Source organism: Dromaius novaehollandiae, chromosome W (genome assembly GCF_036370855.1).
Source record: "Dromaius novaehollandiae isolate bDroNov1 chromosome W, bDroNov1.hap1, whole genome shotgun sequence".
NCBI lineage: Eukaryota > Metazoa > Chordata > Aves > Casuariiformes > Dromaiidae > Dromaius > Dromaius novaehollandiae.
Window position 1 is genome coordinate 51,022,379 of NC_088130.1, and position 17,945 is coordinate 51,040,323.

The 17,945-nt window shown below is 40.5% G+C and overlaps 1 protein-coding gene across 3 annotated transcripts in view; it reads left to right on the top strand.

Annotated features, from left to right (window-relative positions):
* The first annotated feature begins 2,577 nt into the window (after positions 1-2,577).
* The window catches only part of LOC112995745 (interleukin 6 cytokine family signal transducer), a 34,243-nt gene continuing 18,875 nt past the window's right edge, over positions 2,578-17,945 (top strand). The window contains exons 1-7 of one of the 3 annotated variants that reach the window (XM_064500453.1): positions 2,578-2,751; positions 10,211-10,291; positions 11,354-11,665; positions 13,493-13,625; positions 14,826-14,986; positions 15,341-15,492; positions 17,231-17,390. In XM_064500453.1, the coding sequence (XP_064356523.1) occupies positions 2,670-2,751; positions 10,211-10,291; positions 11,354-11,665; positions 13,493-13,625; positions 14,826-14,986; positions 15,341-15,492; positions 17,231-17,390 (1,081 nt within the window). In that variant the 5' untranslated portion in view covers positions 2,578-2,669. Of the gene's footprint in view, positions 2,752-3,157; positions 3,368-10,210; positions 10,292-11,353; positions 11,666-13,492; positions 13,626-14,825; positions 14,987-15,340; positions 15,493-17,230; positions 17,391-17,945 lie in introns of those variants that run through there. The other 2 variants (XM_026120914.2, XM_026120918.2) reach the window with 2 other exon arrangements.

The following is a 17,945-nucleotide window of genomic DNA, read 5'->3' on the forward strand; positions in this document are numbered from 1 at the left end:
ACTATCTCTACACTTTTGAGGTATCTTCATGCATCTAGAGTTTGCTGAAGGTTCTGCAGAGACTGTGTACATAGGCAAGCATGCTGTCATCACTTTCCAAACCTACAGAAAATCTTTGGGAAAGCCAAACATCTTAGGAGAAGAGCTCTCACAATACTGAATACAGCAACTCAGTTGCTTCTGTATTAATGATAATTTCTGTGAATACATAAAAATTAAGTACAATCACAAAAAATGTTTTGTTCTTCTGTGCAGCTACAGCTATGTGGAAATCATTTCACACTAGGGCCATAAATTGCCTGTGAAATACAAAAGAGTTCTTGAAGAATTACAATGCATGTCACATGTGTGTAAGCGAGGCCTGATACAAGATCAGATTTGAAGGGGTTTTTTGTTGTTGTTCTACCAGTTCTGGAAATAAATCAGGAATTGCTTCAGGCTATCAGATTTCGGAATGAGAATGTCACAAGAAGCTGTCTGTTGGCTGGGGGGAGGGGGGAGAGTTGAGCGTCTACTGCTGAGAATGCCAATTTAGCAGCAGAACTCTAGAGATCTCACAGGAGACAGAAGATATGCTGAAACATGAGAGGAAAAACATACATTCTTTTTGCTGACTCTCTAGCTGGAGTCCGGTTCCACTTAAGCTTCTGTTGCCAAACACAGATGATTTTTTCTTGGAGGCTGCTGAAGCAGAGACATACAGACTGAAAATCTGTTAATTACACATTATTCTCAAAATACAATCCGACATGAATGTAAGCACAAGCACACCTGGCAGCATAATCTGAAGGGAGAACAAAAAGTGTAAAAAAATTGGATGATGAAGTAATTTTTTTCATAATAAATAAACTGTGAAACTTACTCCTCAGATGTCACCTCATCCAACACTTTAAGAAGGGTTTGAACAACCAAAAGTCTATAAGGGAAGACAGAAAGGACTGGGTCTACTAAGTGCGAGGCCACCAATGGGAAAAATAAGGTTGCTAGAAAGACGGTCAATTGTGAATGGGGACATGAAGTAATCAGTTTAAACTGCAGTACAGGAATTTTAGAAAAGACATTAAGAAAAACTTTTCAATAATATGGTTAGAAAACACTCTAACAGGTTGCCTGGGGAAAGGGAAGAATCTTTAACACTGAATATTTTTAGGAATATAGGTTAGATACATCAGAATACATACCTATCAGAAATAAGCTAAGGATAGCTGATTCTGTCATGAGGGAAATGGAGGTACTACATGACCTCTGAAGTGGCCATCCAGCCTCGCATTCTGATGTACTGAATATACAACATTCTCAGGTATATTGATATGGCAGCAATGTAGCAGCAACGATAAGATTAACAATATTGTTAGTAGCAACAATATTTGGGGGGGAGGGGGATTAAACCTGTTCATAAACTAAACCAAACACAATCAGAGACTGGCACTAAACATAAAGTGTGAGAAGGTTATTTTCCACCACCTTTTTCCAAAGTTCATAATCTATTCTCATTAGCAGCTCAATGCTGGCCAGCATGTGAAACAGGACAGTGGACTAGATGCTCCATTTGTCTGAGCCACTCTACATATTCCTCTGAAGATGTATACTGAACTGAAAACATAATATAGCTCACATCCCACTCAAGCCCAAAGACAACATAAGCAGTACATGGGCAAAGGCCTAATCCAAAGGCGTAGGGCAGGAGGCAACTCAGGCATGCATCCAGCAATTTGTGATGCATTCCTAAATAGAAATTACCTACTTTGGCACTCTTACCACGAGGTGAGTTTGCGGACATGGCACTTAAACATGTCCCTTCTTATCTGAGAATTGGAAAAATTTAACCTGGAATCAGGAGGATATCTTAAGAGCACACTCCTGCGACCCGTTTACAAAAGCCATTTTTTGGGACCACTCGATTAAGAAGCGCACAAGGAGAGACCTGGAGGGAACTTCTGGGGAAACCAGGCGCTTCCCTAGGCCCGATCACATGAACGATCTGCATTAAGGACCATTTCCTAGCAACGCGGCCTCCCACAGACACCTTTCCTAGGGACTGCTCTTGATAACCCCGCTGCCTCTGATAAGAGCGCGCTCCAGCCTCCCGCAGTCCCGGGGGCGCCTGGCGAAACCAGCGCCGGGCTGCTCGCTCCCGCGGCCGGCCCGGCACGACGCCGCCGCCGGCTAACGGCCGCCAGAAGCCTCCGGAGGCCGCGGCGGCGGCGCCGCTCGGGGCGAGCCCGCCTCAGCTGGGGCCGCCGCGGCCGGGGAGGGGAGCGGGAGGGGGAGGCAGCGCTCCCGCCCCCGCGTATGCCCGCACGGCCTGGAACACACCTGGGGCGACCCCCGCCGCGGGGCCGCTGCGCAGAGCGGCCGCGGCCCGGCCCGGCCTTCACCCTCTTCCCGCCCCCGGCGCCCGCCAGGTGGAGAAGCGGCGGGCGGGGGAGGGGGAGGGGGAGGGGGAGGGGGAGGGGGAGCTGGACCCACCCCCGCCGCGGCCGCGCGAGCCCCTCGCGCCCCGCGTCCTGGCATCGAGGGGCGCGTTCCGGGAAGCTCCGCCCCCCGCCCCCCGCCGGCGACGTCAGGCTCCCCGCGCGCCAATGGCGGCGCGGGCGGCGGAGGGAAGGGCGTGGGGGAGGGGGCGCGGGTGACCGGGCGTCGGGCTGCGCGTGCGGGGCGGCGGCGCGATGGCGCGGCGCGGCGCGGCGCGGCCGTTATTTAGGGGGGCGTCGCGAGGCGGGAGGCGCCGTGAGGCGGCAGCGGCAGCAGGTAAGGCCCGGCCCGGCCCGGCCCGGCCCGGCCCGGGCGCCTCGCGGCCGAGGCGGTTTTTTTCCCCTGCTGTCCGGCCCTCTTCAGCCCCGCCGCGGCCTCTGCGCGAGGGGGGACCCGCCGCGGGTGGGGCGGGCGGAGGAGGAGGAGGGGGGCGCCGAGGCCCGTTTCCCCGCTCCGGTCGGGCTCGGCCGGGCCGCGCGGCGCGGGCGGGCGGGGCGGGTGGGCGCGCAGCCAGGGCTGCAGGGGAGGGGAGGGGAGGGGAGGGCGGCAGCAGCCCTGCTCTGCTCCCCGCGCCGGGCCCTCGCCTCCCGCCGTGGCGGCGGCGCCGGGCTGCGGCCTTCGCCGGTAGCCTCCCCGAGCGGGTCCCGGCGGAGGCGGGTGCCCGCCGCCCTCCCGCCGCGGCCGCTCGCCTGTCGCCGGCGGCGAGGCAATATGGCCTCGCGCGCTGCCGGACCGTTGTGGGCCTCCCCGCCGGGGGGACCGGGGAGCTTCGCTCCGTCGTCTGCCGGGTCGGTTTGCTCGGCCACGCTCGCGCTGCCCGGTGTGCCCCGTCTGCTGTGCTGCGGCGGGCTCGGCTGCCTCACTGAAATGGCACGGAGGGCAAGACTGTCGGGTTGGTTGGTTGTTTTATGGGGTTTTTCTTTTGGTAGAGTAGTTTTTAATGCTGACAGTTGTAACTAATCAAGATGTCGTGTGCCTCGCTGGGCTCGTGGCTTTCAGACTTTTTAAACAGTCTAATAAGTTTGAGCATGTTATAGGCAGGCATTTTCTTACTTATTGAAAAGTGTTGTTTTATTGTCTTCATTAGAACTAGTCTACTGATATCTCCTGGCCTGCAGACCAGAAGCTAGAAAACTGCTGATCTTTGGAGAGAAATGTCTCTGGCTTTACACCTGGTCAAACTACCAGAGGATTTCCTGTGGCGTTAGGGGTGCGGAGTGTGCAGCACGGGTCACCTGCACCTTCTGGGCTCTACTAGGTCTTACACTGGATTGCTGACACCCTTCCTAAAGAAAACTGGTGTCAATATGTCCAGTATGTCCACATGATGAAACTGAGGCACAAAGAAAAGCGGTTTGCCAAGCATGCTGGTAGTGGAGCTGAAAATCAATCCCAGTCTCAGAGCTTTCATCCTTGTTTTAGGCTGGCTAGGTGACTGCCAGCTGGTGGCTTGTTGCCACTTCTAAGGCCTCTTTGAAAGAGGAATGTGGTAATAGAATTATGTGAAGGTATAATTTTATCCTTAGTGATCTGTACTGTTACTGAGGGGAAAAAATAGGGCTTTGCAAACTGGAGGTAAAACACACTTGGGGGTTATAAATGAAAAAAGGATGGAAGAAAAATTCATATAACACAAAAATTAATTATACATGTCTCCAAATAGCTGCTCCTCTCAGAGGAAGAATGATGCATAAAATACCATCTGCTAAAAGCACATAACTTCTGTATCCAACAATCTTATAATCTGTATGTTGGTGCATCATAATGGGAAAGTGGGAAAGGATGATGAAGTGAGATCGCTTCGTAGAAGTAAAGCACTAAGAATATTACTTTGATTTTTGTTTGCATGTCTGAAAACATGTTCTCTTTTGGGAAAGCTCGTAGATTAATGTTTTTGTAAGAACATATATGCACATCTAGGAACCTCTCCAAAAAAATGGAGACCCACTGTCTCCCAAGCTGTTTCACTGGAGGATTAGTACTAACACAGCTGTAGGAAAAGAAATAAACCTCTTGGCAATGTTTCCATTTTCCTGCTGATATGAGTATTAGCAAGAACTGTCTGAATTAGAGAACTGGCACTGGTGATTGTTGATCTTGAAGGTTTGACTTCAAGGTGAGAACATTGAATAAGACCTTATTTTGTGTAGCTTTAGTTGCTTTTTATACTAGAGATATTATTTGTTAGCTGCAAAAAAAATCTGAAGTATTTCAGAGAAACTGGTCTGCAGTTTAAGAAGATAACAAGAATAGAAACTTGATTATTGTAAGCCAAAACTTAGTGTCTTGGAAGTATCTTGATCTGTTTAATCACTGCCCCTTTGTTTTGGGCTTTATTTTGGTTTTGTTTTGCTTGTTATTCTGGTGAGTGCTGTAGTAAAGCCCAAAAGGAAAGGAGAAGCTTCCACCTAGAGCTAATGAAATAAGTAATGTACAGAACTGACTCTCCCTGCTTGGTGAAAGGGAGGGGGAGGATTACTTGGTATTGTTTGTGTTTAGTTATTTTCAATATGAAAATGAATTTCAGAATATTTTGTGGAGATGGATCACTTTCAAGTGATTCTCTTTGAAGAAGTGTTTAGAGGTTTTTTGAGCTGCTTAAATACTTCCAAGAAGGAAGCAAGCTTGGAGGAAGGAAGGATGCTTGCTGATGAAAAATTCTTAATTAGAAAGCAGTTATTGCTTACATAATCAAAATCACTTGAGGATAGTTACAACTTTTAGATCAGCTTTAAGTACTGTCAGGCTTGTTATGAAACCTTAGACAGTAGCTGTTGTGCACAGTGTTGCTTGTATGTACAGTTTCCTTGCTCTGTCTACCTGAGCTATATGGACTCTGTGTGAGAGGTTACTGCTTGAAGCGCTAAATCTTTTTGAGGAACTCCTGAAAATCTGTGCCAGTACTCTTTGGGCTTTTGACTGATGTGGAAATGAGCTTTACTAGGTTTAACCCCTTCCTGTGGTGATCCTGCTGTTATCTATGCTCTCTGGCTTGGGAGATGGCTTTGGGGAAAATGGAGCTTTGGCTGCAGTCTCTGAAACTGAAGCTGTTGTTTGTAGGTCACTTGGGCAGTAATGGATTAGCTGTGTCCTCACACCTCTGAAGTGAAGAGGTGGTGATTCATCATATGATATATACCTGTATTAATTTGGGGATTGTTGTCTTGTTTGTTTAAAACAAGATTAAAATTGTATGTAAGGAATTTGCCATTGTTGCTCAGAATAAGTAGTGATATCCCTTTTGCATGAGAGGCTGATGTTTCTTTAAAAACTTTGTTCTTAACAGATTAGTTGTGTTCCTTTTAAAAAAAAAATAAAAATTGTTGCTACTTTATGCATGTACTGCTTGATTTTATGAGAGTTATTAGGTTTTCCTAGAACACTGCCTGAAGCATCTGTGTAAAGATTCAGGCCTAAATGGTTATTGCTTTCCTTTTGAGATGGTAGCAGGATATGAAGAATAATAGAAGTCCCATATGATCTAGAGATTAAATAAAGTGATCTTGCAACATGAGTTTCACATATCTGTCTTTACTGAAGTAATCTCAGCATTTTAACAGGTGTTTATTCCTCTTTAAGATAACTTACCTCTTGTGAGTTCAGGACTGTCACCAGTTGTAGTTCTAAACTGATAGTGTTGTTTTTACTGGGTAGCATTTTGACAGACTTTGATCTCTAGCCACTTTGGCAGCCTTAACTATGAAAATAACCTGACAAGCTTCTAACCAGTCCCTGCCCTTTCTCCCTCTGCCCCTAACTTTTATCCTTTTCCCCTCACTTCACATTGTACCTAACTGGATTTAGCTAGGGAAAAACCATTTTGCTTAGTGGTGCACAACTACTACATGGTCTAGATAAACCAGTTCATTTGCCTTGTTAGTGGATGGTAGGGATTTGGCAGCTGTGTGTGTGTGGGAGGGGGGTCATTGGTTTTTTGTTTTTGTTTAAGCTTCTGAGCTGGCCAGCTTATTCAACTGTATTTCAGCATTGGGAATTTCCATGTTAGATTCCTAGTAAACTGCACCACCATAAAAAAGGAAGCTGCTTTTTTTTGGCTGTACTGCCCAGTTGTTGAAAATACAGTGTGAGTTTTCTGTTGTCTAGACTTGATCTTAATTTGACTTAAGAATTGGTTAATGGTGAATTGTTGGCATTTAGCAGCATCTCTTTTGAATGAGGACATGAACTTTGAAACTTTGATACAACTTATATTCAGGTTTCTGCAGCTTTCAAGTTTTTATTTAATCAGAGTAGTAAACATGAGCCTCAATAGAAAACTCTCCTTCCTTACTCTAAGGTGAAGTGTGGCTGCTTGTTCTGTTTATTAGCCCTGCCATACTTTTTTATAACTTTCATCTAGACAAGATGGATGAAAGTGTTTAGTGTAACACTGATTCTTAAACAAAATTTAGTTCTAGTTCAGAAAGAACTAAACTTGTAAAAACCAGGGAGACTAACATCTTTTTTTAAAAGAGCGCACCTTAGAACAGACTGTCAATAGCCTCTTTGTGGGTTCAGAACTGTGTGGCTTCAATCTTGTGACTGAATGGATCAGCAGGGGAAATAATGAAATACATGAAAACAGTCTAAAAGCAGAGATAGGCTAACTGTGATGTAATTAGGAAGCTACAGTCACAACTATTAGTTTCCTTAGTGTATGCAGGTGGGCTTTTTCAGCTAGTCTTCCAGTACAGGTGTTAGAGTGTGATTCTGAATTCTCTTGACCCTTCAGGAGTTAAGTTCAGTACAATGATACTGTAAATTGTGGAGAGTTTTTCTGCTCTCTCAAAATAGATAGTAAACTTTCCAGAGTGCATAGTAGAGAATTAGGCTTCAGTTTCTCGTGTGTAAATCAGATCCACACAGAACAACTCACTGTTCTAGTCCAGCTCTGGAAAACAGTTGAAGTGTAGAGATGGCATTAATTTAAAAGTATGAAGTCATCTTATTTTGGTTTCTTATGCCAAACCTTATATGGCAGTGACACTTCTTTAGCAAAAGAAGTGATAATTCTTCATTGTTTACTTCTGTTGAGTTTTTTGCATATTTAAGTGTTGGCTTTTATGTACCTGCAAGTGATTCACAAAGTATATTCATTTTTTGTCTGATTAACCTGAGCCATATATAATTTTAGCACTAATAGTTTTTGAATAGTTTGATTGTTGAATCTGAAATAAGTTGTTACCAAAAGGAAAACAATTACCTTGCTAATGATGCAATACTCACAAGATGGGTATGTCCACTAAGCTAATGTGGCACTAGTCATGGTATTAAATGCTTTTTCAATATGGCATTTTTCCTCATAGAAAATTCTTTGTGTGCTGCACTTTCTTCAGTGTGAAAACTGCATCTACTGCTGTTCAGCAGTTTTTGGCAATTAGTGGGAAAGTGGAGCTGCTTCTCTTTTCTGCCTTCACAGTTAGCTTCAGGGTTCTCAGGCGATTCGGATCTTTCCATAACTCAGTTGTTCAACTTAAGTAACTTAGTCTTCCTAAAACAATAAGTCTTAAGTTGTATGCTTGATATTTCACAAGCTTCTAGTAGCAAGCAGTCGGTATGTTAAATGTTTAGAGTAAGTCAAGGCACTGAAACAGTTTCCTAATCACTAACTGCACTCAGTGTGTGAGACCCAAACCAACAAAGAGTACTCCTCAGACTTTGGTCTCATTCACCAAGTTATTCAAATTTGTGAAACCAGTTGGGATTTGAAAAAGCGGAAAGGCATGGGTGGGTGAGAACTTAGGTTTCAGATACTGAAAGACATTACATCTGTAGTAAGCAGAAATCAATTGGTTTAGTTCTCTTACTGTACACTTGTAATTATCAAAAAATTTTTTGCATTTAAATCTGTCTAATGGCTGTCATATCCAGCACAGAAAGGATACTTTAATACTGGAAAAAATAGCAGAGGTTTTCTTAATTCTGGACTCCATATGAATAAAGTCTGATATTAAAAATTCTATTTAGTAGAAAAGTATTTGTAGGGACAAATATAAATGCATGCTAACCTAATTGTCAAGTTTTCTGATCAGCTGTATTTTTAATTTAAAATTACTATATTTCAGATTTTGGTGGGTTTTGAATAATGGAAATGGATGGCTCTTAAGTGAAGTATGGATGCAAATAAAGATTCATGAAGTGATTCTAATGGCTCTCTTCAGTCCAAATTGAAACAAACACATGTTGGTGACCCCTACAATAAGTCTATTATAAAGCTTTGAGATCAGGTTTCTTTTAGTTGTTGATTTGTAATTCTTGTGAAAAGAAACTCATTACTGTGCTGCTCAGCTTGATTTGTAAAAACTAATGGCTTAGGATCCCTAATGCCTGAGGAATGGGGTTCCAGCTTGTTATTGATGTGTCAGTGCTTAATGATATCTATTCTAATCTGAGTGATCTATATGAAATTCCCACCTTGTGTCTTATCACTTTATTTGCAGGTAGTTTATTTTATAAAAATAATGACATCATATTTGATGTCACTTTAAGTTGCCCTTTTTCTTTCCCTTTCCTAATAGTAAATGCTGCGCCTGAATTTTGCTTTGGAAGGGACACTGTGGAATTAGGCAATTCACTAAAGTTTAAACCTTCATTTGAATATGCATGTAATTAAAGTTTTCTTTTTTTCAATTTTAAACATCAGATTCTGACCCCTAATAAAAAATGGAAAACATTCTTTTCTAGGGGTAAAGCTCAGAATAGTTTCAATAGAAGGTTTGTCAGGTCAGTGAAGATGCAACTGCAGAAGCAGGATTTCCACAGAAGTCTCATCTTGGATCGTATTTAGTAAAGCTGGAAATTCTAGGCTTAGAGCCTAGCTATAAGAACAATTTTAAGTCTGCTATTTGAGAATAACAGCTGTTCACTAGTATGCCTGGTTTATAAAGAAGGTCACTTGCCTTTAGTAATTTTGGGCTGCTTTGCAAATGCAAGCTGAGAAATCCAGAAGAGATTTTGTGGCTTCAAAGCACCTGGAAAGGAGGCTGTCCTGTGATGCTTCAGTTTCTCCAAATCATCTTGTGGAATTCTCAAAACCAAGAATAAGTGAGCTCTGCTCTAACATAGAAACAAAGAATATGATGTGTTAGTTTTCTAACTCTTGAGGAATTAAAAATTCTTTTGCAAGGCTTTGAAGAATTAGGTAATATTTTTTTTTCTATGGTATTCAATGATTCCTGATATAAAAGTATGTTGCTTCATAGTTCTTGGGTATATGTTAAATCACTCTTGTCAATGAGATGCTTGGTTTTGTGGTGAGTTGTTTTGAACCTTACATAAGGGTTTCCAGTGCCTTTGAAAGCTAGTGAAGTATAGTAACCATAGTCAAATTCATAAGGTAGTAAACTTCATAGGGCTCTGGTTTAAACCCTGAGCCATAGTGTCCTGCTCTGTTCTAACTGATAACATCACACAACAGCAAGCTGGTAAAATTTGTTTCCACGTCTGACACAGAAGTCTTCAGTTGATGCATTTCTTATATTTGTAGCTAAAGAGGCTTTGAACTACATTGGTACAAAAAAAATCCAATGTCTATTTGAGCAAACCAATGAGTAAAACAGAAAGAATATGCAACCTCTTTTTTTAGAGAGAGTAAGAAGGTACTAACTCTTTCTTTAAAGAAGAAAAATCACTGGGTACCTGAAAAATTGTCAAAGGGCAAATGCAAATACAAATTTTAATTCAACAATGACCTTAAGAGTAGTAGCTTGAATGAAAATTTCTTTTTCTATTACAGGAATTCTGTGCAGCATGTTTTCTGGGTGGAACTTGGTGGCCCATGGCTTATATCTGTTCTTGAATGTTTGTTTTCTTGAAGGTAAGACTTCTGTCTCAAACATAAGACTTGTAGAATGGTAAGAAAATGAAACATTAAATTATAATACTGTTTCCATTCATAAGTGGTCTGTGTACAGAGATAGTGAAGCTGACTTCCTTCAGTGGAAGGCTGCGTTCATTCCACTGGCACCATAGCATTAGTCATTCTAACAGACCAAAGTGGTGAACTCGGTCCTATAGAGTCAAAAAACTTGAATATCATGTGATTTAACTTCACATGTGCCAAACAGTAGCTAGATGAAAGCCTGTCTTGGTCAAACTAAACAGCAATAAACTATTCATAAGCTTGTGTTGTAGGCTCTATAATCAAGATTTGGGCCACTTCTGTTCTGTAGCACATGATCATCTTAAAGGTGCTTAGTATGGCTATTGATTCAAGTCAGTATCTCAGTCAGCTGACTGTTCATCTTTAAAACTGGACGCTGACTTTTTTATATATGTGGTTGCATAGCAATAGTCAGTTTGTGTGGAAGCTTCTTTATAAAGAAAATAGTGTTATCAAATGTGTAGAGTTCACTTTAATTCCCAAATACTTTTAAAGTATACATACTGAAGCTTTCAAAATGGATGACTCAAATATTTAATTGTTAGTATGTGACTTTTCTAAAAACTAGTCAACATAAAAGATGCATGTTTATTTCAAATTTTTTTGTTCAAAAGGTATTTTCTGCTGAGGAAAAGTTAAATATAAGGGTAACCTCAAATATGTTGCCTTCATCCTTTGGAACATACCAAACATTCAATCTTTGATTCTTCTTCTCACCCTATTTAAAGGCCCTTGTAATTTAATTCACCTTTTTCTTGCTTGGTAAAATGTTCTTGCAAGGCCTAGGGAAAACCACACTGGTTTTGCCCTTTATATCTGTCTGTACTTGGTGATTAATGCATTTCAGTTTTACAACTGTCAAGTAAATAATTCATTTCCTGCCTAGACACATGGTGTAAGACTTTTCATGTTAAATAATATTGTACCAGAGTAATGGTTATGGAATTCTTTATATTCCAAAAAAACCCGACCAAAACTGATGCTGCTGTTCTTTAGTTTCAGGTGGACTTGTGCAGTCATGTGGCCACATCATCCCAGAGTCTCCTGTCTTGGCCCTTGGTTCCAATTTCACAGCATTATGCATTCTGAATGAGAGTTGTCTTGACTTTGGCAATATATATGCTAATCAAATTATCTGGAAAATTAAAAATAGACTGGTACCTAAAGAACAATACCATGAAATAAACAGAACTGTTTCCAGTGTCACATTCAATGACACTTCTTTACTTGCTACTCCTCTGACATGCAACATTCTAGCAGATGGACAGATTGAGCAGAATATTTATGGAATTACAGTTACATTAGGCTGTAAGTACCTTTTTCCTTGCCTTTTATTTTTGTCTGAAGCATTAACTTCTAGGAAAAATCACTTCTGATGAAGAATGTAAATAATAAAAAGTATACATGTTGTGAGACATTTATTTCTACTCACTGAATCTCTCCTGAATACACGCCTGAAACACTATCAAGCTACATGCAATCAAAGCTGGTAGAATAAAATTTTCTAAAACAGAAAATACTGTGACGTATTTCATGTATGGAAAAAGATTGTAGCAAGAAGACTAAATTTTGGAGGGAAAATGCAAGCTTAAGCAAAAGAAATCCAAGTCAAGAAACCAAATCTTCCTTAGTTCTTGCTGGTATTCAAAGAAATAAGGTAAGATATGCATCCTTCTTCCACAACAACCTTATAAACTTAATGTTTCCATCAAAGGGCTGAGAAGGATATCAAGTCCATCTGTAATACTGATTCATAAGTGAGTGTCCTTAAAAATAGAGTACACTATTTGAATTGCTCTACCCTTATACTTAAGAAAATACTTTTAACTAATTTTAAACTTTTCCTGTTCAAGCACTGAATCATTTGCATAGTTCTCAGCAATTACTCTTTGAGACAAGATTGAGATATTGAGAAAGTAATGCGAATGAATTGGTAACAGTGTATAAAATGACAGGTCAAAGTATGTTCATGAGTGTCCTTTGTGGGATATGAACTACTAATGAATTATAGCCTCCCAATGCTAGCAAAAGGTATTACAGCTATCGCATGTTCTGCATACAATAGGCTGCCTTGAATTCACTATTTTAAAGTGAGAGTTCTACCATGAAATAGAAAAATGAATTTTTCCATTCAAAGTTCTGATGAGTAAATTTCTGAGCAGAAAAGAAGGGACAGACAAAATATATGGAAAGTTGAGGATGGGGTAGAATATCTTAAACTGAATGGCAGTACTGCTAGCATTCTACAGGTAATTCATATATGCATCTTGTGAGGTGCACTTGTATTTAAAGCTACTCTATTTTCATTCTGTCAACTGAGGAGAATTGCTCTAAACAATGACAGTAGGTTTGAAAAGAATATGGTTATTCAAGATCAAAACTAAAAGTCTTTATGTAAGTCAGAAGTTCTGTTCAAAGTAAAACTGAAGTGATAGGATTCAAGTGTATTACAGTGGTAAATATTCTCAAAGCTAGAAACAAACTCAATATTGTCATTGTATGTTACAATTTGAATTTAAGAAGTGAGAGAAGTAATTCAGCTGCTCTCTGGAGGACATCTTACACAATACTAAAGTGCATTGCTGAGGATCACTTATCTTTTAATGTAATTGGGGGGGGGGGCAGATTAAAGTGTCTGTTCTCCATAGTTTGGGGGAGAGGGGGTGGAGAATAGACCTGTCAAATTTGCCTTGGAGCTCAGTTTATTAGTAGAGCCAGTATATGCAAATGTTCATTACCCATTAACTTTTTTCTCTGCAACTAAAATGGATTTAGTACTATAGATTAGAAAGGGTTGATATCTTTTTCTGCCCCAAAGAATGGGAAATATTTCATGCTGTTCCTCATTATCAGCTGCTTGTTCCCTATATTGCCTACTGTTTCTCAGAACACCTGATTAACTCCTTGACTTCCATCACTAGATGGTCTCTAGTGCTTTTTACCCCTCCTTTAAAAAAAGTCCTTTAAAATATACATGTGTATATATATTTAATATCTATTTACATATACATAGATATAGATACAGAGATATAAATATTTCTGATGTTCACTGAAATTGCTCTAATGGGTTACTTAGTGTGATTCTTAGTGTTAAAATGTGTTTATGGACTGTCTTTACTAACCTTTTCCATACAGTGCCGCCAGAGAAGCCAAAGAACTTAAGTTGCATTGTGCATCAGGTGTCAAAACTTACATATCCTATGACTTGTACCTGGAACCCTGGAAGGCATACATTCCTGGACACTCAGTTTAGGTTGAAATACAGGTGGTAAGTAGCTCTAAAAAGTACATCTACATCATTTTGAAGAATGTCTTGTAGGCTAAACTAAACTTCTCTGAAATTTCTTGATGCTTAGAAAAATCCAGTTTTCAGAAACATTGCTGCCTCTTTGAGGGCAGGGGAGTGTTAAATAAGTTCACATTTTAAGTAATTGAAAGTCAGACTTCAAACTTTGTTACTGCATTTGTTTTAGTAACACTGTCTCATTTTTCTGTTTCTCAAATGCACCATTAGCATGGCTTGAGTACTATAGACATTAGTCATTAGGTGGCTGGACCCAAATTACCTATTTTTACCTGTTTGTGGTGACTGTTCTATCCCATGCTAAAAAAGTAAAGAAACCAAAATATAGCGACTGAATCCTGCAGAGATGTTGTCTACTTTGTACTCCTTAAGAGCTCAGAATGGTGTTTGAGGAGCATGTTCTTGTACTGCTTAAATTTAATCCTGACACAGAAGCTTCAGCCAAGAGTGGAGTCTTTCCTGTGCGAAGGCAAATATTTCTTTCAAACTTTTCAAATGGCCTCTTGTAGTTTAAGATGGAGTGGACAGAATTGTTGTTGCCCTCTGGAGAGAGAGAGGGAAGTGGAAAGCTGTAGGTAGTCATTCCCCTCTTTCAAGTATTTTGATAATATAGGAGTGTAGTAGAAACCATGAATAGATAGGAAACTTACTTAGCATTAGTTTTCTTTAAATGCCCTTAAAACTATCTCTGTGCTGTTAGTGCAGTAGAAGATGAACAAAAATAATGATGTGTAGTAGATGTAACACTCTACCTAGAAGAGGGTATGCTGTTAACAAAAAATAGGCTACCTCTTTGAATGCATGACTATGCTTTGATGTTACAGTTATTAGCTATATTGCTTATGATTAAATGTACCAATTCTTGAACTTTAAGCTAGTGGGTTTTTTATAATACTTCATAATTACAGTAGCTTAGCCTTTTTAAGGTATGAGACTTGGAATCAAGAGATTGCATTCTAGTTTCTATTCTAATGCAGCCTTGTGTTTATGACTGAGGAAGCTGCTCTAATCTCTTCAACTCTTTCCCCCTTACAACGAAGATAATGGTAAAGAAGGGAACATGAGCTAAACTGATTACTGTTCATGGAGTACTCTGATCTCCTTGAAGACATTCTCTGAAGAAACCAAACTTGCTGCTTGATACCTTGTTTTTACTTCGTTCAGGCCACGGGAAGATTTTCCTGACTGCATACCAAAAGATGTGAATAATTCTTGTACCATTACTGATGTTCAGTTCTTTGTTAACCTGGAGGTCTGGGTAGAAGCTGCAAATGCTCTTGGCAAGGCTGAATCAGATCGTCTTGTTTTTGATCCCATTGAGATAGGTAACTATATACCTCTTAAAGCTTGAGTAGCACATAAGACTGCTGCCTCTGTGCATATTGCTGGATCAGTATATTAATGCTTCTTCAGTGTAAAATTCCTAATGTTAGCAAAATATTATTGTCTAAACTTGAACTATGCTGGACAAAGTTAGGGGAAGGTGACAGATTTACTTGCCATTCATATAGGAAGTCCTTGTTAAGTAGTCTGATTTAGAAAGTAGTGTAAAGTAGCAGCCACTTCTGCTTGTGAAAAGTCTTAATGATAGCAGAGTTTTGTCAGCATAGTGTACCCAGTTATAGAGGCATAATAAAACAATGCAGCTCTAGAGTTGACTTAATTTTTTTCTCTTCTAGTGAAACCACTGTCTCCGCATAACTTATCTGTCAACTCAGGAATATTGCCTACTGTTCTGAAACTGTCCTGGGAGAACCGGATTTCAGCAGCTGTGATGAAACTGAAATTCAATATTCGCTATAGGATCATTGGTGAAACAAATTGGATGCAGGTAACACTTATAAGTATTGTCTTGTCACTCTTATGGTGCAACCCAGAATCCATTTGCTGAACTGCAGCAGAAGTTCACTTACTGCTGTAATTTAGAGTGTTCAGCTCCCCAAGAGTCTATCTGGCCTACTCATGAAGGCAGGGGTGTAGGTGAGCTTTTCAGTGGTGATTTTAACCAGAATATGATGCCCCTTTTGCCTTTTTTGGTGGACTTGTCAGCTTTCCTCCCTGTCATGCTGAAGTATGTTCTGCATTTTTATTCTGTACATGCAATAGCTAGAACATCAACTCTGGACTTCCTTTGCACATGCAGAACTACTGATCTAAAATCCACTTAAAGCTTGAGCAAACATTGTACAATCCTGGGATGTGCTTTTTGAACTTGCAGCACATATGCAGGACAATCATTCTGTATATGTGCTTTGATGCAATAAAGACACTGGAAAAGAATGAGTATTCCTTAACTGTAGTGCACTGTAATATATAAACATCATATCAAGAGTTGTCTTCATTCTTGTTTTTTCTGTGTCACTGTCCTTGGGCATGTCCTCAGTAGCTTCTCATTTTTTGCCTTTCCCTCAGAGCATGAGCATTACAGAAACACTTGTCAGTTCATCGAGATCAGCCCCTACTTGGTTTCAACATACAAGCCCAAAAGCATTCTGAATTTCAGATCTTGTTGGAGTGAAGGCTGCTTCTGGCTTTCCAACAGGTGGTGTTTGAAGCAGGTAGCATGAAGCTGCTGCTTATGACTACTGCAGTGTATTCCTTTAGAGGAACTTTCTGAGCTTCAAACAGATTAATGCAGCAGACTCTTATGTTGATGTCTTATAAAGCACTATCCACTACACTTTATTCTGCAGCTCCAGGATCTGTCCATGTATTGCATTGTTGAGTCCTTTTAGCCTGTCTTCCCCTAACACAAGCAGTAACTCTTAAAGAACTGAACTTGTTTGGCTGGGATGATAAAATTTGAGTAGTATCTTCAGCTAGAATACCAGCCTATTAATCAATGCTCATGGTTCTTTGCCTTCAGAATTAGCCTCTTGAACTTTCAGCATATGTGCTTAACTTGTGGTCATTTCTGTTGCAGGTGAAGGGTTTCTTTGGTGAATGATTGCAATGTGAAGTTGCGTGTGATTGAGTCAGAGTGTGTGTGTGTCTATTTACAGAAGCTTACCTATTTCCATACATATACAGTAGGAATCTTTTTCTATGTCACTGGAAGCAATGATCCAGAGTTATCTAGATTGATAGGCTTCTAGCATAGCTGGTTTGCAACTGATAGTCTAGCAGATACCCAACAGAGCCCTGAAACATGAGGCAGGATATTATAGATCAATAAGTAGAAGAATTCTATGGGAAGGAAGAAATTTTGTACAATTTGTCTGCCTCTGTTTTAGCATAAACTGATTGAAAATGAAAGCAGATTATAAAAGACTGTTCTGAGATAGCTGTTTACATATTCTAGGTTTGGTTTGGTTTACACCTGAGTAAATAAACACACTGCTGTGTTTGGTTCCTTCCCAAAATAGTGGTTGAATTAAGGCTTTTGGAAATAGGATGAAGAAATGCAATGTTGTACAGAGTCTGTAGTATATAAAGGTGTCAATAGTGAAGCTATTATAAAATAAAGCTGTTTTTGTTGAGAAGCTCTCTTACATGGGAGCTGTAGTAGTGTAGAACTGAGCTTTTACAATTCTTGGTCAGTGCCTCTAAAAATCTTCCTTCCCTTACAGGTCCCTCCTGAAGATACAGCCTCACCAAGAACTTCATTCAGTGTTCAAGGTCTCAGGCCCTACACAGAGTATGTATTTTCAATTCGTTGTATGAAGGAAGATGGAGTGGGCTACTGGAGTAACTGGAGTGAAGAAAAGAATGGGGTGACAACTGAAGATAGTAAGTAAGGCATGACAGTAGGTCAGTGACTCTCAGTGTGCAAGTGCTCAGCAGTTTGTCAAAAGCCAGCTGAAATTCTGTATCCTTATTTGAGCTGTTTATACTTGCAACAAGGCCTCTCCTGAGTTGCTTTTAATACTGATTAACTTGACAGGCATTTCAAAGAGCATGAGAATAACTTTGCTAACAAGAACTCATGTTTTCAAAGGAGAAAGGTTTTGTGTGTATGTACCCCCTTTCAAGGGCTGCTGGAGTATTGCTTTTCTTATTCTGAGCTTATCCTCTGTTGTAACAGAATTTACTCTGCTTGTATGAAAATCTTGGTAGACAAACACTTATTTTGTAACTTAAGGTTCAGGAGGGTGCCAGAAAGTCACAGGGGAGCAGATATCAGTAAATATGGACTACAAGATTCTAGTCATATGGTATACGTAGACTTCTTGCCAAATTAAATAAAATAAAGAAATAAAACACTATGCATATGGGATGTGTAGCTGCTTGTTCACCAAAGAATCCAAATAACATTTCTGTTTTGCTCTTAACATCTTTCCTAAG